This window comes from Gymnoscopelus microlampas, assembly GCF_963454915.1.
Source record: "Gymnoscopelus microlampas genome assembly, chromosome: 3".
In the NCBI taxonomy this organism is placed as follows: domain Eukaryota; kingdom Metazoa; phylum Chordata; class Actinopteri; order Myctophiformes; family Myctophidae; genus Gymnoscopelus; species Gymnoscopelus microlampas.
The window spans coordinates 44,451,422-44,473,606 of record NC_139940.1 but is presented as its reverse complement, the minus strand read 5'-3'; the positions used below and the strand labels follow the sequence as shown (position 1 = coordinate 44,473,606).

Sequence of the window (22,185 nt, the reverse complement as noted above, 5' to 3'; positions counted from 1 at the left end):
AATATAATGAACAAGTGTAGAGTGTGAAGTGATCTGGAGTGTGAAGATGATTAATTTATTCTCTCTCTCTCTCTCTCTCTCTGGTCTCTCTCAAAGGGTCAGCCATGAGCTCTTCATCCTACCAGTGGACTATAATAAAATACTGCCTGGTGGTTCTGTTTTTCCTACTACAAGCCACACATCAACTTATCGTATTTTTACGGCAATCAAATCAAATCAAATGTCTCTCAAATAGAAGAGGCCTATCGGAACATCCTGTGTCCGGGCCGAAATAGGTCTCGGGACTTATTTAACTATACCATATAGAACCACGTGACGTGGACAGGTTACAATCACACCAAGACGATCCAGCTTAGAGATGGAGACATGGTGGAGCCTCATGACCCGGTCCTGATATTGATGTGGTGGTGGCCATTTGGATACAAATTCAGTATTACAGGATGTCAGCCGACGGACGACAGGACTCTGTACAACAAGGCTCATGCTGTCATCATTCACCACTTCAACATCAAGAGACGGCTGAGCAACATGCCGACAGAGCCACGCCCCTGGTTTCAGAAGTGGGTGTGGTTTAACAAAAAAACTAGATCCTCCTTTGAAAACTCTATGGACAAAGACTACATCACAGAGAAATTATACAATCCTATGATGATGGGGACAGTACCAGTAGTTCTGGGCCCTCCAAGAACAAATTATGAGGATCTCATCCCAGGAGACTCTTTCATTCATGTAGATGACTTCTCCAGCCCAAAAGAGCTGGCAGAAATACTTCTGTATCTGGACCAGAACCATACTGAATACATGAGCTACTTTAACTGGAGACATACGTTTGAAGTCAAACGTTCCTATTTTGGTTGTGATAACGTTCTAAGATCATGCGATTATCTACGAATGCACCAAGGTCGACAAGCATTTCATGATCTCAATAAATGGTACTGGGGGTTATAGGTTACATCCTTAAAAACGGATTACACAAGTAGTATGACAAAGAATGACATTGAACTTGCAGTATTTGGGAAGTCACGGTTTAGATCATTGATTTGAGAATATTTATGATATGTGTTTTTTGTATATTGTAAAAGTGTAAAATAAGTCTGTATTTGCAGTTAATGTTAATTAGTGGGTGTGTTCAGATTGGGTGCATTTCGCCTTTCCGACATGTCGCCTTTCCGACGTTAACGAACCCTATACCTAACCCCAACCCTAACCGTAACCGCACACGGAAGCCACTAGTCGGAGTGGCGAGATGTCGGAATGGAAGGAGCACCCCGTTCAGATTTAGCTAAAATGTACTCCCCGGCCTGAAATAAACGGAGGACTATGGTTTATGTCCTTGTTTGTGATACTTTATCTGAAACTCAAAGGCAATTTATCACAACATGTGATAATGACTGTGACTGTGTTACCAATCTTTTTTTGCATTATAATTCAACAATCACATCATTCAGTATTGATACTTATACTCAAGTAAAACATTTGAGTACTTTTTCCACCACTGATGGCCTACAGTATATGTTTTCTTGGGAGAGTTATTGAAGGGAGTTGAATTCAAAGTTGCCGTATGCCTTGCTCAATACCAATGCTTAAAAATTGATAAATCCAAGTTGGCCACCACCACAAAGTAAATATGTTTTTTTGACTAAACAAGGTAGAAACTTGAGTGAAAGATGCTTTTGTAGGTTTTTATACATGGGGAATGCAATGTCACAATCTGATTGGAGATACAAATTTGAATAAACTGCTTAGTTGAAACTCATATATATATATATATATATATATATATATATATATATATATATACATATATATATATATATATATATATATACATATATATATATATATATATATATATATACATATATATATATATATATATATATATATATATATATATATATATATATATATATATATATATATATATATATATATATATATATATATATATATATACAGATGATCGAAAGTGTATAATTTCCTTACTTGGTTTTTCAAATATGTATTTGCATACAGCCAGTGGTGTAAAGTAACTAAGTACATTTATTAGGGGTTTGCACTAATTTCACAACACGATACGATACACGATATTGGGCTCACGATATCGATACGATAAAAATATTTGGGGGGGGGGGGGAGCTTATGAAAATATATGGGGGGGATAAAAGCTTATGAAAATATATGTGGGGGAAAAAAAGCTTATGGAAATATATGGGGGGGGGGGGATTAAAGGCAAATGCAAACAAATACTTCTGTTTTTGCATTATTATTTTTTTTCCTTTTTCAAAACAATATTTTTTTCTTGTACTCAAGTACTGTACTTTTCTTAATGTGAGCTTGTAGATCTGCTATTTTCAAAATATTTCTTTGAAAACGTGTGAAATGCTTACTTGTACTTTTATCAAGTAAATTTGGAATTTCGGACTTTTACTTGTAACAGAGTATTTCTACATTGCAGTACCGATACTTTTACTTAAGTAAAACATGTGATTACTTTTTTACAAACCTTGTACGGTAGCTTTAGAAGGCCAGACCACACCAATGATTCACGAAGTAACTAGGTGTGTAATCCTTTTTTAGGTTTTCATACATGGTGGAATACAATGAGACATTCAGGTTTACAAACCTTGCATGTCATTAGTTAACTTGATTTGCCTTCAGGGTTAATGGATAACCCAATGAAGAGCTGGAACACAAGCATGCAGTACAGTCAAACGTGAGGACTGGCTTGAGAACCACTTTCCTAAGGCAGATCATTGTTATGTCGCGGACCCCCATTTGAAAATCAAATTTGCCTTCACCCCCATAATAGATTTATGTGAAATGTTTTTCTCCAAATCTTAAAAAAAAGTTTTTCGAAAATAGCTGATCTATAAGCTCACAACGCATCGCTTATAAATCAGCCATTTTGAAATGGCCATAGTATAAAATAGGGCATAAGGAAGATAAACCTTTTACTTTTGGCTGAACTTTCAGGAAAAAACATCTAATTTGAAAACATTGAAAAAAAATCTAATTGTAAAAATGTCTGTAAAGTTCAAAAGGTGATAATGACTGTGACTGTGTTACCAATCTTTTATTGCATTGATAAACATTCACATAAAAAAAGAAAAACAAAGTGGGTATTTACTTTTGGATTATAGTTTTTAATCAGAATCAGAATGTGATATAAGTATTTCATATAGTTATGTATTTTTATATTCATATAAAAAATATGCACTATCCGCTTCACGCTATGCAGAAACAGGAGATAGCCTCCTGCCCTACGACACATGGCTCGGCAATGCTTACAGTGGTTTGCTTGATTAGCCACAGACACACACCCACACCCACACACACACACACACACACACACACACACACACACAGACACAGTTGTAAATGTAGCCCTCCCTTGAACTAAGCTCACAACAGCTTTTAGTTCTGCAATTTAAAAAAAAAGATTTTAAGTGTGTATGGGTTTTAGAAATATTGAACCATTGAAAAGCATTAACAAGAGTTTGTGACTAAATGATAACTACATTGGATTAATCGGAACGTATGAGGTATTTCTTCCATTTCCTGAAAAGTAACAGTTTTGAGCATGGTTTCCACCGACAGCGACGATATGCGTACGCAAACGAGAGTGAATCAGCAGATGCATGTAGGCTACTGGGTCGAGCAGATAAACACACACACACACACACACACACACACACACACACACACACACACACACACACACACACACACACACACACACACACACACACACACACACACACACACACACACACACACACACACACACACACACTTTTTTCTCCTTTCTTTCTTTTCTACAGTTGAGAAGTGCCTACAGATGCTCAAGTTCTATCGCACCACGAAGGAACATTTGATAATTCCAGCGAACTTATACTGATAGTTTAAAGTCTCCGATGCCATATCCAGCTTGTTTTCAATAAGGTGAGAAGTTGTTTGATATTGTAGTAACTAGACGTACAGTATGTAGGCCTTTTAGCTGAAATGCGGGTGGAAACCTCATATGTCCAAATCTGTTACTTTTCAGGATTCAAATTCAAATTCAAAGAAATTGTACACCCTCTGTAAACACAATAATTAATTCTGTGCGCGCTAGTATATGTGCCGTGCAAGGGAATAATTATGGTATACTGTCTGAAAAAACCTAGACCACAGCACTGCTACCAACCAACCACAAACGAAAACCAGGCCTAAGGGCATTTTGTCTATAGTTTCAGTTGGTTTAGTAACAAAACACACAATACCCTTTCAGTTAGTTATTGTTTATTTTTTTTATTGTATTTTTTATTTCGTTAACTATAATAACCTTGGATCACACCACAACTATAACAAAGACAAAAGTGAAAAATGTAGTTATAGTTAACCCTATAGTTAAAGTGAACAATGTAGTTATAGTTAACCCTATAGTTAAAGTGAACAATGTAGTTATAGTTATCCTTATAGTTAAAGTGAACAGTGTAGTTATAGTTATCCTTATAGTTAAAGTGCTTGGTATGAACAGAACAGCCCTTATTTTGGGTGTATATTATGAAATATATATTGCAGCTTTTTAGCTGTGCCAGTTTTAACTGTGTGAATACATTTTTTAATGTATTTACAGTGTCACAGTGAATGTCGATGAGGCCGTTTCGTTTCCCCATGTTCATAAACTGTTTGTTTTTTTGTCAGAAACAGTTGAACAGTTGAACACACTGTGTGTGTGTGTGTGTGTGTGTGTGTGTGTGTGTGTGTGTGTGTGTGTGTGTGTGTGTGTGTGTGTGTGTGTGTGTGTTACTGAAACCATGGCTCACATCCTCAATGGTTGTCATGCGTACAAAGTGCTTTACATCTGTTGACATGGTAGAATCGTGGATCTGATTGCAGACAGTATCATTTCCACATTCAGGTCACATGCACCAGTGCCCATGCTGTGGGTACTAATTTTATTCAGTGCTTAGTGTTGTTGGGACCAGCTCTGCAAATTGTCGAAGCTAACCACCTATGTCACATTTAGTAGGCTATATTGTATGTTCTTACCTGGAAAATGCTGTATAAATGGGTCCCAAACTGTACAGATCAGGTCCATTTGCAGGGCTCCCTGCTACATAGTCTGACTGTCAGGCTTATTTAAAAAAATGTAACAATTAGACAGAAGTACCTTTTGGAACATCAGAGAGTATCTTACTTCCTGTATCACACTGCAACTGTGAGCAACTGTGTGAAGATTATGTATGCATTTAATCTCTTTCTCTCTGTCTCTCTCTCGTCTCTCTCCAAGGCTCAGCCATGAGCTCCTCATCCTGCAAGTGGACTATAATAAAAGGCTGCCTGGTGGTTCTGTGTTTACTGGGATCCTTTCTCATGTACTACAAACCTGACTTCAAGTTTCCGTCTTATGGCATTTACGAGGAGGCCTCTTGCTACAGTCTGTCTTGGGGAGGAAACAGCTCCCTCGCCCCAAACCAAAACTACACCTCAGAGAACCACCCCGTCACGTGGACAGGTTACAATCACACCAAGACGATCCAGCCTAGAGATGGAGACATGGTGGAGCCTCATGATCAGGTCCTGATATTGATGTGGTGGTGGCCATTTGGATACAAATTCGGCATTACAGGATGTAAGCTGACGGACGACAGGACTCTGTACAACAAGGCTCATGCTGTCATCATTCACCACCTCGACATCAATAAAGAGCTGACCAACATGCCGACAGAGCCACGCCCCAGGTTTCAGAAGTGGGTGTGGTTTAACATGGAGTCACCCGCGTATTCAGCTCCGATCCCTGGACTCAACAACTTCTTCAATTTAACAACAAGTTATCGCCTGGATTCAGACGTCCCGGTGCCTTATGGGTACCTGGTGCCGGTGGAATCGGAGGACAAGTGTTTCAAGCTGCCGACAAAGGACAAATTGGTCTGCTGGGTTGTTAGTAACTGGAAGCCGCAATTTAAAAGAGTTCAGTTCTACAATGAGCTGAAAAAGCACATCAGGATAGAGACTTACGGCAGAGCCTTTGGTTATAATTTGAATGACCAAGAGTTTTACAAATTAATACCTAGATGTAAATTCTACCTTTCCTTTGAAAGCTCTATGGACAGAGACTACATCACAGAGAAATTATACAATCCTATGATGATGGGGACTGTACCAGTAGTTCTGGGCCCTCCAAGAACAAATTATGAGGATCTCATCCCAGGAGACTCTTTCATTCATGTAGATGACTTCTCCAGCCCAAAGGAGCTGGCAGAGAGACTTCTTTATCTGGACCAGAACCATAATGAATACATGAGCTACTTTAACTGGACACAGAAGTTTGAGGTCAAGCGTACCTATTTTGGACGCGATCACGTTCAAAGATCATGCGATTATCTACGAATGCACCGAGACAGACAAGCTGTTCATGATCTCAATAAATGGTACTGGGGGTTATAGGTTACATCCTTAAAAACTGATTACACAAGTAATATGACAGAGAATGACATTGAACTTGCTGTATTATAGTGTTTAGAAAGTCAATTGTTTACTGTATCACCACTATGCCTATAAGAAGAATGAGGAGGGAGGATAGGGCAGAGGCATTCTCTATTTCTCTATTTTGCCATGACCCCCATAAAAGATGTCTGTTAATTAAAATAACAGTTTTTAAAAAATAGCTGATCTATAAGCTCACAACGCATCACGATGCAACACACTGTGGGCTTATAAATCAGCTATTTTTGAATAGCCATAGTATAAAATAGGGTTAAAGTGTTTAAATTGATTTGGAATCCCCTAAAGGACCCCTAGGCGTCCCCGGACCCCACTTTGAGAACCACTGTCCTAGGGCACAAGGTTTTCATACAGAACACAAACCAGTGTTTTTTTTTTTTTTTTGCTAGCGTTGTTAAGGGATTTATTTTGTAGTCACCAGGATGGACTTCTAAAAACCCCAAAACCTGTGGATAAACCTGTTCTTTTGGCTTAACTTTCAGGAACATGTTCTCTCATTTGAAACGAGTAACACATTCTTAATGAAAACTTTGAAAAAAAATAAAAACGTTTCTAAAGTTCAAATGTACTGGTTGAATTCAAATGTTTTTTTTATTTTTAATATTATATTATATTCTAAACTACACAGTATATTATATATATATATATATATATATATATATATATATATATATATATATATATATATATATATATAATGTATACCACATAGTTATGTATTTTTATATTTATGTTTATAAAAACATAAAAATATGCACTACCCGCCTCACGCTATACTAAACAGGAGATAGGCTCCTGCCCTACGACACATGGCTCCCAGGCTCGGCAAGGCTTATAGTGGTTTGCTTGATTAGCCAGACACACACGCACGCACACAGTAGTGTAAAGTAACAAAGTACATTTACTAAGTACTGTACATAAGTAGAATTTTGAAGTACTTTTACTTTACTGGAGTATTTACAATTTACAATACTTTAACTTCTACTCCATTACATTTCAGAGGCAAATATTGTACTTTTACTCCACTACAATTATTTAAAAACTTTAGTTAGTAGTTACTTTGTAATTTTTGATTATTATTACAAAACATACATTAACCACTTCAGCCTTATGCATACTTAGGCTATTTTCAGAGCATTTTTACACATTTAGAAACTTGTGAAAGGGGACATTCTTTAAAATTTGTACTTTTACTTTCAGTACCTAAGTACATTTCAATGAGAATACTTTTGTACTTTTACTCAAGTACAATTTGAATACCAGACTTTTACTAGTATCAGAGTATTTCTACATGCAGTATTGATACTTTTACTTAAGTAAAACAAACGAGAACTTTTACACCACTGCACGCACACGCACGCACACGCACACGCACACACACACACACACACACACACACACACACACACACACACCGTTGTGAATTTAGCTCTCCCTTGAACTAAGCTCACAACAGCTTGTAGTTCTGCTGTTTCTTCGACGATATTCGTACGCAATCGAGAGTGGGCGGATTCAGACTATGGTCCCGGGTGCGCACCCCGGACCACATGGCAGATGTTGTGGTAGTGTGAACGTAGCGTAGCGTTCCCCGTAACGCATCACCGTACCGTACCCGAAACCACCTGGGGAGGTAGTCTCGGGTCCGATTGCTGCGGACTCAGGAACGGAACGCGGCAGTGTGAATCCATCCGTACCAAGAGAAGGAAGTGGACTGCTAATCATATATCATTTATATATTTTTATACAATGACGCATCATTTTAGCTGGGTTATAGCTTCTCATACTGTAGTTCTACTTGAATGTTGACAAGAAATAATAATCCTGCTAGTGTTTGAGTAGTGCGAGCCGTGAAAAATAATAAACAAAAAACACATGTGTGGCGAACGTATATACAGTATGAAAATTAATATAACAAGGATTAGTCCGTGACGTCACTGCTAAAATGCCAAGGATGCATCAGTGACGTGACGTATCATATTGATAATAACAGAGATGCGAGAGACAACCTTACATTTTGAGGTTTCAAAGACCAATGCACACACTGCTTTGGTTGTGTATTGTTGTTCTGTTATCTTTCCACTCAAACAGAGAGCGTCTCCTTCCCAAACCCCAATGGTTCTAATCAGCCCCCCGCCCACAGGAGTGGCCCAATTCACTCACAACTTGCTACAAAAATCGCTCATGAAAAACTATATAATCTCCTACATTCCATTTTCCACCTTCACATCTGTCTCCTTCTCTAATAATCAAAAAGTGCTATATATTTCATCTCGCACTTTACTTCCGGATGGTTCGTTTTGCACCTTTTTTTGCCACATCGGTCACGGGAAAGAAATAAGCGCTGCCGTGGTCTATGGAAACGAGCCCAAAAGTGCACCCAAATAAGCCCAAAATCGCTTATACAAACAGTCAGACCTGGCAACGCAGCCTACGCCAATCATGTGTGAGAGATCTACAAGCTATGGGGCAGTGACGGCCACCGTATCTTAGCAACAACGACAGCGCTCACTCTCATTGGTCGTGTCATGCCAGGAGCAGTCTCCAGACAATGGCATCGCAGAGAGCTTGCTGTAGCCATCACATTCAGTCGCAGCAACGACGGACAGGGATCTGTGATAGTGGCATGTAGCTAACGCTAACGTGGTTGTCATGCCTGCAGCGGCTGTGCAATCACTTTGTCAACAATGCACGTTCGTGTGGTGAATGTCAATATTGCTGCTCAGTTAGTCCATTGTAGATGGTGTATGTTTGTGTGTGTCTTCTGGAGAACTATGTAGCTCCACAGCAACTACAGTAACTAACGTAATGGCAGGACCGCCCCGTGCAACGCATGTTAGGCTGCATTATGGTCATGTAGTAATTTCAGATAATTTCGCTCCAATTAGAGCAGTGCTTATCAACCCTTTCAGGCCGCCCCCCCCCCAAATAAACGTAATTGATCTGGCCACCCCCCCATTCTGTTTGACTCCATTCCACAAGTAAATATTGTGAAAATAGCAGATCTACAAGCTCGAAACGCCTCACGTTGAGAGGCTTTGTAAGCTTGTAGATCGGCTATTTTCTACATGATTGCCTCTTTCTTAGATTATTTGACAATGTGGCCAATGTTTTTATAGTATAGTTTGTTGACTACTTTTGTTGCAGAAATGGTAATTTCCTTTACTTTCGTTTTTTAATTGTCTCCGCCAGGCCGAAAGGCATGGCGCAAGACCTGTCCGTCCGTCTGTGATAGCTAATCTCTCACATCGCAGCGAAACTATGCACACACACTCCCTGGATGCCAATTCAGAACCTCTGCCCTATTTCTTTCACATGGCCCTGTTACAGTGCCACCAGGAGGCCGCTTTTTGCTAAACACCTTTTCTCACAGTACTCCTACATATTTTGCCCAAACATCACGCAAATCGGTACACAGTATCTCCACAGTCATTACAAAAAAAAACCTTTCAGATTTTTCATATTCCATCCTGATTGGCTAAAATGGCTTCCAAAGTCTGCAGGACTGCTCCGTTTGGACCAAAATGCCTCACATTATGAACACAGCATGCACTTTCCGTGCAACTTTGCACCCACATTCCCACTATGCAGAGGAAGAAATTCCACTTGAGATTTCTCTAATCAGCCTCATGGTGGCGCTATAACAGCCCGATGTGGAGAGTCAGTGAGAGCTGGATAAACGAGGTAAAATGTGTCAAAAGGAGTCTGTACGGCTGTCGATAAATGAACACATGACGTCGGTGGGAGAGGAGATATTGTGTCTTTTGGACAAACAGCAGCGTGGTGCTGATGTTTGTTGTGTGAAGCAGCTTAATGTCAGAGTGTTTGTGTTGGAGCGTCTCAGTGCGGCTGCAGAGTTCATGTGCAACCTCTTCCAGAGAGAGACAGAGACACTAGAAACTCTGCTGGAGAAAAAAAAAACACTGCTGGGCATTGACTTTCATATGGACATTGATCTACACACTGCAGGTATATCTGCTACACACACAACATCAAACTACACACTACAGGTATGATGCAGCGTTTGCATTCCAGCCTGCATGCCAGCGTAGTTCCCATATGGTTTCAAGGTGGGCTAAACCATATGGACCCCATGTCAGCAATGTCAGCGGCATCCACTTCAGTCCCAACTGCGATGCCCATGCAGGCTATAAGTAGCTTCTACCTGGCCCTTAGGTGGGCCCCAACTAGCCATGTTTATGTGGGACCAAGGCGGGTCCTAACTGGGTTTGCCCATGCAGGCTTTAACTGGGTTCTACCTGGGCCCTAGGTGTACCCTAACCAACCAGAGTGCAGTGCCCATCGCTCCAATTGTTGTGACGTCAGGGCTCTCAATACTGCACATTGGTGGAGGAGGAGGGGCCGCAGGGCGACCGCACACATCGCTGAACCAATGGTAGCCCACGGATGTTTCCTCTGGGGATTTACAATCTGCCCCTCTATGCCACATATCATCCGCACTACAGGGTCTTCACTGACCGAGCCACGGCCCCACTGGCCCTCAGGACGCTACGCCACTTATATGAGCTGCCAAGTGGCCGCGGGCGCTACGTGGGCGTGGCCGCGGGCTAGACGCGAGCCCCCGCGTAGCGGGGGCGAGCTTCTAGTTATTATAACTCAAGACAACGTCAGGAACTTTATTATTCACTTTAAACTCTGACAAGTGACTCTTCTTCTGTGAATGACATTCTCTATGTCCCAAAGCCCCATAGTCAACAGCGCCCCCATGAGGCACATATTTACCATTACTGTTGCATGACGTGTACTCGAGTACGGAATAATTTTGGCCAATGTGAATGCTGGCCAGCTGGTAGAGGCCAATCGTACTCGGGAACGGACACAGACTGAATCCGCCCTCAATCAACAGATGCATTTGCTGGGTCGAGCAAATAAATGGCAGTCATGACACCCACCCACCCACCCACCCACACACACACACACACACACACACACACACACACACACACACACACACACACACACACACACACACACACACACACACACACACACACACACACACACACACACACACACACACACACACACACACACTTTGGACTTTGCAGCCAATAAGATGCCATCTACTGTACAGAGCACAATGTCAGTTATATCGTTTTTTTTTCTACTTTCTTTCTTTTCTACAGTTGAGAAGTGCCTACAGATGCTCAAGTCCTATCGCACCACTAAGGGAAATTTGATAATTCCAGCCAACTTATACTGATAGTTTAAAGTCTCCGATGCCATCACCAGCTTGTTTTTCAATAAGGTGAGAAGTTGTTTGATATTGTAGCAACTAGTTTAGTTCCCTACCTATGTTGAATGCACTTATTGTAAGTCGCTTTGGATAGAAGCGTCTGCTAAATGACTGTAATGTAATGTAATCTGTAATGTAGTAACTACACGTATGTGTGTGTGTGTGTGTGTGTGTTGTGTGTTGTGTGTGTGTGTGCGTGTGTGTGTGTGTGTGTGTGTGTGTGTGTGTGTGTGTACGTGTGTGTGTGTGTGTGTGTGTGTGTGTGTGTGTGTGTGTGTGTGTGTGTGTGTGTGTGTGTGTGTGTGTGTGTGTGTGTGTGTGTGTGTGTTGATGTCCCTGTGGTTTTCCTAAGTGTGCATTTCAGCTGTCTTCACTTTATGACATTTTGATGAAAAATGACATGCCCTGCATGTTTGACATACAGCACAGTTCTCGGGGATATAGAAGGGGAATCTCACCAATGATTTGGGGACTAATACAGTCTAAAGTGAAAAATAAATGTATATTTCCATGCTGTGAGTAGTCATTTTATTCAGTGCTTAGTGTTGTTGGGACCAGCTCGGCCACCAGTACATTACCACTAAGTACATGAAGTATTGTATGTTCTTACCTGGAAATTACTGTATACATGGGCAAAACTGTACAGGGCTCCCTGCTGCATAGTCTGGCTTATTTTAAAAATTGAATAATTAGACAAAAGTAGCTTTTAGAACATCAGAGAGTATCTTACTTCCTGTTTCACACTGCAACTGTGTGAAGATTATGTATGCATTTAATCTCTCTCTCTCTCTCTCTCTCTCTCTCTCTCTCTCTCTCTCTCTCTCTCTCTCTCTCTCTCTCTCTCTCTCTCTCTCTCTCTCTCTCTCTCTCTCTCTCTCTCTCTCTCTCTCTCTCTCTCTCTCTCTCTCTCTCTCTCTCTCTCTCTCTCTCTCTCTCTCTCTCTCTCACCTGCAGGATGAGCTCCTCATCCTGCTGGTGGACTCTAATAAAAGGCTGCCTGGTGGTTCTGTGTTTACTGGGATCCTTTCTCATGTACTACAAACCTGACTTCAAGTTTCCGTCTTTTGGCATTTACGAGGAGGCCTCTTGCTACAGTCTGTCTTGGGGAGGAAACAGCTCCCTCGCCCCAAACCAAAACTACACCTCAGAGAACCACCCCGTCACGTGGACAGGTTACAATCACACCAAGACGATCCAGCTTAGAGATGGAGACGTGGTGGAGCCTCATGAGCAGGTCCTGATATTGATATGGTGGTGGCCATTTGGATACAAATTCGGCATTACAGGATGTCAGCTGACGGACAACAGGACTCTGTACAACAAGGCTCATGCTGTCATCATTCACCACCTCGACATCAATAGAGAGCTGACCAACATGCCGACAGAGCCACGCCCCCGGTTTCAGAAGTGGGTGTGGTTTAACATGGAGTCACCCGCAAATTCAGCTCCGATCCCTGGACTCAACGACTTGTTCAATTTAACGACAAGTTATCGCCTGGATTCAGACGTCCCGGTGCCTTATGGGTACCTGGTGCCGGTGGAATCGGAGGACAAGCGTTTCAAGCTGCCGGCGAAGGACAAATTGGTCTGCTGGGTTGTGAGTAACTGGAATCCTCAATTTAAAAGAGTTCAGTTCTACAATGAGCTGAAAAAGCACATCAGGATAGAGACTTACGGCAGAGCCTTTGGTTATAATTTGAATGACCAAGAGTTTTCCAAATTAATACCTAGATGTAAATTCTACCTTTCCTTTGAAAACTCCATCGACAAAGACTACATCACAGAGAAATTATACAATCCTATGATGATGGGGACTGTACCAGTAGTTCTGGGCCCTCCAAGAACAAATTATGAGGATCTCATCCCAGGAGACTCTTTCATTCATGTAGATGACTTCTCCAGCCCAAAGGAGCTGGCAGGGAGACTTCTTTATCTGGACCAGAACCATAATGAATACATGAGCTACTTTAACTGGACACAGAAGTTTGAGGTCAAGCGTTCCTATTTTGGACGCGATCACGTTCAAAGATCATGCGATTTTCTACTAATACACCGAGACAGACAAGCTGTTCATGATCTCAATAAATGGTACTGGGGTTAAACAAATACTAATAATTTGCTGTATTTTGGAAGTCACGGTTTAGAGTGCCTGCTTGATTGGAGAATTCATGATACTAGACCATACCTGGTCGACGCATCCGTGGGGGGATATGCGCACATGATCTGGCAACCCGGGAGGAAGTTCGTTCCATAGCTGGGCAGCCCCGTAACCATGGCGACATTCTTTGACACAAAAGCGCTAATAAGAAGCTGAGATTTGATGAAATTGAAAAACGGCCTTCACAGTTAAGTTCAGATGGTAATGGTCAATGGCTGTGTGCAAAATCAGAGCAATTGGTCCAGCCACTGAGGAGAACTGGGTAGCTCACTCACTCACCACGGTTACTAGAATTATAGTAGGATATGTCTGATATAATGGCAATATAGTACTATGTATAGTATATGCCATGGCCTGTCTTGAGTTGTTGCTCATTCTAAAACGGCTAGTCCCATTCCTTGATTCTGATTGGCTGGTTTCCGTTTAGGATATGTGATATATGAGACAATAATCTACACCTTAGATTTTATATCAAACCCAGGTGCGTTATTTCTTTCCACAGTGATCCAGTGTGTCTGTAGCTGAACAAAGGTAAAGAGAGCGCTTGATTTCCTTACAAACCCCGGCCGTGCTGGGCTTCTAAGCACCGCCAGCGTGCATAGGACCATAGATATAGAAACCTAGATACCTCTCTCCAACCAAAAATAATAACCTTTCATTAGTAATTAATCGAACATTTTAGATGTTAACAAAGCATGTTTGTTTACATACGCCTGTAAAATAAAAGGCATAATGCACTTTAAATCATCTTAAAGGGATAGTTCACTCACAAAAATCTAATTCTATCGATTAGTCACCACATGGAGACTTGAATTCATGGATTTTTTTTGTTTTTGTCGCATTCCTAAGCCAATAATTTGATGAGAAGCTGCCAGGGCTCTGGCACTACAGTATGTGGCGCAGAGGGCACAAGCAACCAGGCGTTTACAATTATTTGTTTTGTTTTTAAATGTATTTATTTTTGGGATCTTGGATTTACCTTTATGTGTTTACATTATTATCAGTTGATAAAATCTTTACAATTATAAAAGCTACGTAAATGCACTGCTCTAATGACAGCAGAGTGGAGTAGATCTTGAAATCCTATGTTTTGAATAGGGGGATAGTTTTGAATCGAGAATCGTTTTGAATCAGAAAAAAAACGTTTTTGAATTGAAAAAAATAGGTTTTTGAATCGAGAATCGTTTGTTTTGAAAAAATCGGAATCGTGAGCCCAACAATCGGGTAATCGAATCGAATCGTGAGATAGCAGACGATTCACAGCCCTAATTAATATCTTAAATATATACACTGTATATATTTTGTGTTTCTTTAAAACCTTGAAAAAGGTGTTTTCATTGTGATACAGATAAATGGGAACTGTTAGGGAATGTTCCATGAACTCTTTAGACAAGTAATTCTTAACAGAGATCTCTGTCTGAACTTTCACCAACTAAAGTTTGATTTGTGTATGTGAAGTATCAACATCTATTTGTGAGACAGTCTGCCATTGTTCATGTGTTCTGTGTGACTTTGTAACCATGACCACATGATGCGCCATCTATTGCTACTGTTTAGAGTTAAGGCCAGGAGCAAGGCTAGCAAGGCTATTGCATGGTCATGTCCACGTTCATGTGATATCAGTGTTATTGCCCCTCCTGGCTCTGGATCAGCTGGGGACATAAAAGATGCTAGCACTCTTTATTATTACTTTTGTGTTGCACAGTGGTGGAAAAAGTACTCACAAGTAAAAGTATCAATACTGCAATGTAGGAATACTCTCTTACAAGTAAAAGTCCGGAATTAAAAATGTACTTGAGTAAAAGTACAAAAGTATTTTGTCATAAAAATGTACTTAAAGTACCAAAAGTATACTCATTATGTAGAATTTCCCATTCCACAAGTTTTCAAATGTATAAATTGTATAAAAATCTTTTGAAAATAGCAGATCTACAAGCTCTCAATGCGTCGCATCGCGACGCATTGAGAGCTTGCAGATCGGTTATTTTTAAATGGCCAAAATGTATATAGGGCTGAAGTGGTTAATCAAAATCTAACTACTAAAGTTTTAAAATAATTGTAGTGGTACAATATTTGCCTCTGAGATGCAGTGGAGTAGAAGTAAAAGTATTTGAAATTGGAAATACTCAAGTAAAGTACAACTACCTCAAAATTGTACTTAAGTACAGTACTTAAGTAGATGTACTTAGTTACTTTCCACCACTGCTTTTATGTTGCATAACAATGAATTCTGACTGAAGAATGTTTGTACCTTGTTAACACAAGCCCTGTTATGGTCAAGGCCACATGATGCATCAGACACAGACAGGTGATAAGAGAATTCCTCCTGAACCGATACTCCCTCCCTTTTTGCTCTTCCTTGGGAGGGGCAAAAAAAACACCTATTAAGTCTTTGTTTCTGTGTGTTTCTCTCATGTTATCCTGCAGACAGCCCGAGCTCATTGCAATAAAGCATACGTGTACACTGCACACGTATCAATACAACTCCGGAAAAGACAGTTCTTGCTTATTGCAGTGGCTCTCAAACTTTTGAAACCCCAAATTGATATTGCCTATATTTAGCCGCGGACCCCCCATCTGAAAAGGTTTTGTGCCAGGGACCCCCAAAAGAGAAGATTTGTGTAGAAGAATAAAAAAAGAAAAATTATTCAAAAAGTTCCAAACATTTTCAATATTTTTCTAATGTTTTCAAAAAAATTGCAGATCTACAAGCTCGCAGCGCGGTACGAAGTGACGCACTGTGAGCTTGTAGATCTGCTATTTAAAAAAAAAAAATCCTATGGAACCACTGAGTTGGAAGATTAGTTAGAAGAATTACTTTCAGTCAAAAGTATAATGACGGATTAGGATAGCTAGGCCAGTGTTTCTCAACCTGTGGGCCCAGACATGATTTTGTGGGGGCAATTTAAGGACTTTTAAGACCTTTTTAATACCTATAAAAAAGACATTGGCCAAATTTGTCAAATAATATAAGAAAGAAAAAAATAGATGATCTACAAGCTCACGTTGCGAGGCGTTGTGAGCTTGTAGATCGGCTATTTTGAAAATGTTGACCTGATCTGATCTGTGGAACCGAGTCAAACTAAATACAATGCCTCAACTCAAACAACTTGAGTGCTTGTCTGGGTGGGGGTCCCCAGTTCAAATATGATTATTTGGGGGGTCCCCAGTTCAAATATGATTATTTGGGGGGGGGGGGGGCTCACAGCCTGAAAAGGTTGAGAACCACTGAGCTAGGCTACCCTGCATACTGTGTATAGTACAAAGTCCTCCTTTGTTTCTTGTGTTATTGCGTCAGGCTCTGAACTGCTGCTGCTCTGAAAATCATGTTTGCTTATAAGAATAAAGCATATTATTTTGTAACGCCTTGTCAGTTTGGTTTTTAATGGATTTGTGTTATAGCTCACAAATCTCATTAGCCACAACACTTGTCAAGATAACAGAAACAGACAGGACAGGACAGGACAAGGAAGCTCTTAACCTACAATTTAGCTTGCTTTATGATGAAAATAAATATAAAGTAGACCAGTGGTTCCCAAGCCGATTGTGAGCTTGTAGATCGGCTTTTTGCCAAAGAGAGTTGGTGTAGAGGGAAAAAGAGCGTGCCAAGTATAGAGGCAACATGTCCTGTTTACTAAGTTTAGAGGGCTCAACGTGTTTCACATCACCACACGTTGTGAGCTTGTAGATCTGCTATTTCGCAATTTGAATTTATTTATTAACAAGTAGACAATTAAGACACCAGGTTTTAAGTGACTAAAGGCCAATGCATGCTCCTTCCGACGTTGGGGTTCGGACATAGTTCAGAGAGTATCTGGAGGTGCACGAGTTCTGAGAAACAGCGCTGAGAACGTCCCCTTTCTGAAGAAATGTTTGTATGTCGGAAGGAGCATGTATTTGTATATGTCCAAAATATATAACCATATTCCAATTCACCATACTGTATATCAACATAGCAACATCAAGCTGAAAACCAAATATAAACTGATGCATTCATTTGGAATGAAAACCCAAGAATTGTGGTTGGACTACATTCGGAAGAGATGCAATTTTCCCTCTCTCCCTCCGTCTATCACTCTCTCCCTCTATTTTCTTTCTCTCTCACAACCCTTTCTTCCCCCTAGGGCCGAGCACAGACTTTTGGGACGGCAGATGCCGTAATGTGGGCTACCTAATCACAGCCAGACTTGCAGTCAGCACACGCACGCACGCACGCACGCATGGAAATGTGCACACAAAGAATTATTTGTTTGACCTATAATCAAAGGATGTGGTTCACACCCACCTATGTCTCAGAAACACAGAAGAAACCCGTCTGTTTCCTTCTGCTGCTGCTGTGTTATTAAATGTGCTACATAGCCAACAGTACTTCTGCTATTTGGGAGTGCTGACAACTTAATTTGCCATCTTTGTGCCTTTTGGGTTGCCACTCATCACACTCTTAAGACTTTTGGGTTGAATACTCCAGTTTCTTGCAAAAAACATACGTATAAGGAAGGAAAATACCAATGATTCTAATGAAGGCTCTGTTCCATTTAGTGTAGCACAGTGGTTCTCAAACGTTTTAATTTCAAGGACCCCCATAACTCTGAGTGTACAAATGGAACCAAATGGACGGGTCCATTTGGTTCTATTTGTACACTCTTAGAGTTACACACCTGTAAGGGACCAATTGGAACCCCCTCAAGGAACCTCACTTTGAGACCCACTGTGTTTCCAGAGAGCCAACATGCACAATATCAGCACCCTGACTCTGTTTGACCATGAATGGAACAGAGCCTTAATCAGTATAATTGGTAACTTGGGAAGTAAGGAAGAGGCCCAATTTTTTTTCAATATGGCTGCTGTGCGTAGAGCCATAGATGGTTAATTTATGAAGATAAACCATCTGAATTGGGGCCACTTGAGGTGAAATGGTACACAAATCCTACAAATGGTCTTCTTAGTGGCCGTCCGATGTTTACTGGTGCTAGATCCCGTGAGAGTGTGTTGCTGGGACAGAAAAAGGTCGATAATAAAGTAGATTTTCTCCTGATGTGTCTCTCTGAAAGCCATTTTAGTATGAAAATATTGGGAAGATTGTGACGGTCGGGTTCCAATATTTAGTTCAGTGACCATGGGGCTAAAGAATCGTTCAGCTGTGTCCACGTTCACTCTACCATTGGAAATAATAGACTCCAACCTGCTTCCGGTCTCCTAAAAGGGCGACCGCCTACGCCACGCAGATGCGGGAAGTAAACAGGAGATGGCTTTCTAATTTTTTTTTGTCTTGGATAGAGCCATATTTTGGGCAGGTGCTCAGGCACTGGGTTGGCTCCGATGCGTGCACGTGCTTACCCCCCCGCCCCCCCGCTACCCGCTCTCTCTCTCTCTCTCTCTCTCTCTCGAATTTCACCAACTTCTCCTGCTGGGACAATCAATCCTTAATCACCCCTCCCTCCCCCCGGCCCGCCAGCGAGACGACTCAATCGGCGCTAAGATATGCTAATCTTATTCCTCAGATGATTACGCCGTGGAGTCAACATTGATCTTCCCTGACCTCCGAAAAACACAGGCCCTGCTGTCAGAAAGACTGATGAAGACTCGGGCGGGAAACGCTTCTCTGTTCCAATGCCACAGTGATCTCTGGCGTGCGGATCACAGCGGTGCGTTACGGGGGTAGAGCCGCCATGACACGTGTTTCACAGGAATGAGAGATTGGACAGAGATGTCATTAGCATTGATATGGCCCTTTTGTGTGTGTGCGTGCGTGCGCGTGCACGTGCATGTGTGTGTGTGAGTCTGCACAAATGCATTAACTACACACACGTGTATGTGCATGACAGTGGTGGAAAAACTAAAAGTATCAATACCATGTAGAAACACTACCAGTATAAGTCCGGTAATCACAATTTACTTGAGTGAAAGTTCAAAAGTATTGGCATCTAAATATACTTAAAGGAGTAGTTCACCCAAAAAATGACTTATTTTCTATCAATTGCACACCCCACGAAGCCTTGAATTAATGGATTTATTTTTGTTTTTGACGCATTCCTGAGCCAATAATTTGATGACCGGGTGTATTTCCGGTAGGAGACACAAAGAGTCTACTTTGTGTCTCCTACCGGATACATTAGCATCTTTCCGTCGGTCATCGAATTATTGGCTTAGGAACGCGACAAAAACAAAAATGAATCCATGAATTCAAGGCTTCATGGGGTGTCTAATTGATAGAAAATAAATCATTCTTTGGGTGAACTACTACTTTAAATTACCAAAAGTAAAAGTATTAATCATGCAGAATGACCTGTTTCACAAGTTATCATAATGTATAAAATATTGTATGAAAATATTTTGAAAATAAAAGATCTACAAGTTCACGATGCGTCGCACCGCAACGCGTTGTAAGCTTGTAGATCGGCTATTTTCAAATAGCCGAGGTATACTGTATATGGCTAAAGTGGTTAATGTATGTGTAATAATAATCAAAATCGACAAAGTGACTAGTAACTAAAGTTTGAGATGTAATGGAGTAGAAGTAAAAGTATTGAAAATGGGAAATACTCCAGTAAAGTAAAACATACTTCAAAATTGTCCTTAAGTACAGTACTTGAGTACATGTACTTAGTTACTTTCCGCCACTGGTGCATGACAATGACTGTGTGGGCATTTATAGGTTTGAGCATATTAATGTGTTTTTGTGTATGCATGTGAAAGTATGTGTGCATATACTATACGAGGATGAGTCATGAGTATTGGCCCAGCACCTTCTACTTGTGCATGCGTGCATCATAACCTGCATACTAAATATGTTTGCAAGTGTACAAACAAAATGTAGTAACGTATATAATGATAATCATCATTATATCCCCCCACTAGAACAACTCCAAAATGATATAACCTGCATCCTACGAATATCTAATTGCCAGGAAAAAACAATGTAAAAGGGAAGTTCTTTTTGTATATTAAGGGTTTGTTGATCATAATGATCATAATGATCATAATGTTAATACATCACAATTGATATAATCAGAATTGATAGTAAAGGGGTGTAGGGGGGTGTTGTCCGCTTAGTTTAGTTTTGACTGCCTGTTTGTGTTTTGTGTATTGTTTTTGCGCATTATTTGTTGAAAAGTAAATAAATACTTTAATGACAAAAAACTAAATGATATAACCTGCCTCCCACAAGTCCTGTCAAATATTTTAATAGCAAACATTTTTCTATGCTTTGCACAATACCTTCTTTGCTGGACATACTGTAACCCTTGACCTATGTTAACCTCGGGCTATGGTTTAGCACTTGCATGGGGCGGCCCCCACCCTCACTTAATGCTGCGCGTGGGTCAATATCTAAATACTGATATATTATTGATTTCAGCTGTTCTAATTCCAAATTATGCAAGTTTACATGACTCGTTTAATTTACTTAAGTCCATTGTATTTTTGTAATGTCATGAAGTGTGGGGTCATGACCGAAAGAATAACCGGATACAAGCTGCCGAAATGAGTTTTCTCAGACAGGAGGCTGGCCTCTCCCTTAGAGATAGGGTGAGAAGTTCTGTCACCCAAGAGAGACTCGGAGTAGAGCCGCTACTCCTTGACTTGGAAAGTCTCCCTAGGGAGGTCCTCGCTGCACGTCCCACTGGGAGGAGACCCTGCAAAATATTTTCAGATGGGGGTCCGTGGCCAAATACATATCAAGTTGGAGGTCCTTGACATGAACATTTTTGAGAACCACTGCTCTAGAAGGGGCATAGGCTGGGTCAATGATTGGGAAATTTAGTTTCTGAGTCAGCAGCTGGGAGAGATGGTTTGACAGCAGTAGCTGCTATCATACAATCTGTGAACATACACATTGTGACCTTTATATCTGACTAGATACAGTTGCACTGATCCATGTACTGAGTTGAGCTATTCCCTACTGCATTATACTCTGGAAGAAAAACTGAATTCACTTACTGTTCCCTAAAGACTAAGGAGTGTGTGTGTGTGTGTGTGTGTGTGTGTGTGTGTGTGTGTGTGTGTGTGTGTGTGTGTGTGTGTGTGTGTGTGTGTGTGTGTGTGTGTGTGTGTGTGTGTGTGTGTGTGTGTGTGTGTGTGTGTGTGTGTGTGTGTGTGTGTGTGTGTGTGCGCGCGCGTGCGTGCGTGCGCGCGCGCGCGCTCTTGCACTCCTGAGTCCTGTCTTAGTGGTTCTGAACACAATCAAATTCTTTGGATTCAGTTCCTCAACAAACCTACAATGTTGAGGTGCATAAACCAGTGAATTGTATTCTCCATGTGTTCTTGTATAACTATGAGATCT

General features: G+C 40.9%; 2 protein-coding genes across 5 annotated transcripts in view; both read left to right on the top strand.

Moving 5' to 3' along the window:
- Positions 1-6,790, top strand: part of LOC311042537 (4-galactosyl-N-acetylglucosaminide 3-alpha-L-fucosyltransferase 9-like) — a 38,908-nt gene extending 32,118 nt beyond the window's left edge. Inside the window, exons 2-3 of one of the 3 annotated variants that reach the window (XM_084053327.1) lie at positions 97-560; positions 5,279-6,790. In XM_084053327.1, coding sequence (XP_083909453.1) covers positions 5,287-6,435 — 1,149 coding nt within the window. In that variant the 5' untranslated portion in view covers positions 97-560; positions 5,279-5,286 and the 3' untranslated portion in view covers positions 6,436-6,790. Of the gene's footprint in view, positions 1-96; positions 561-4,969; positions 5,026-5,278 lie in introns of those variants that run through there. The other 2 variants (XM_084053328.1, XM_084053326.1) reach the window with 2 other exon arrangements.
- Positions 1-17,013, top strand: part of LOC311042538 (4-galactosyl-N-acetylglucosaminide 3-alpha-L-fucosyltransferase 9-like) — a 31,805-nt gene extending 14,792 nt beyond the window's left edge. The window contains exons 2-3 of one of the 2 annotated variants that reach the window (XM_084053329.1): positions 11,637-11,758; positions 12,701-17,013. In XM_084053329.1, the coding sequence (XP_083909455.1) occupies positions 11,730-11,758; positions 12,701-13,847 (1,176 nt within the window). In that variant the 5' untranslated portion in view covers positions 11,637-11,729 and the 3' untranslated portion in view covers positions 13,848-17,013. Of the gene's footprint in view, positions 1-11,636; positions 11,766-12,700 lie in introns of both variants that reach the window. The other variant, XM_084053330.1, reaches the window with a different exon arrangement.
- The last annotated feature ends 5,172 nt before the right edge of the window (positions 17,014-22,185 follow it).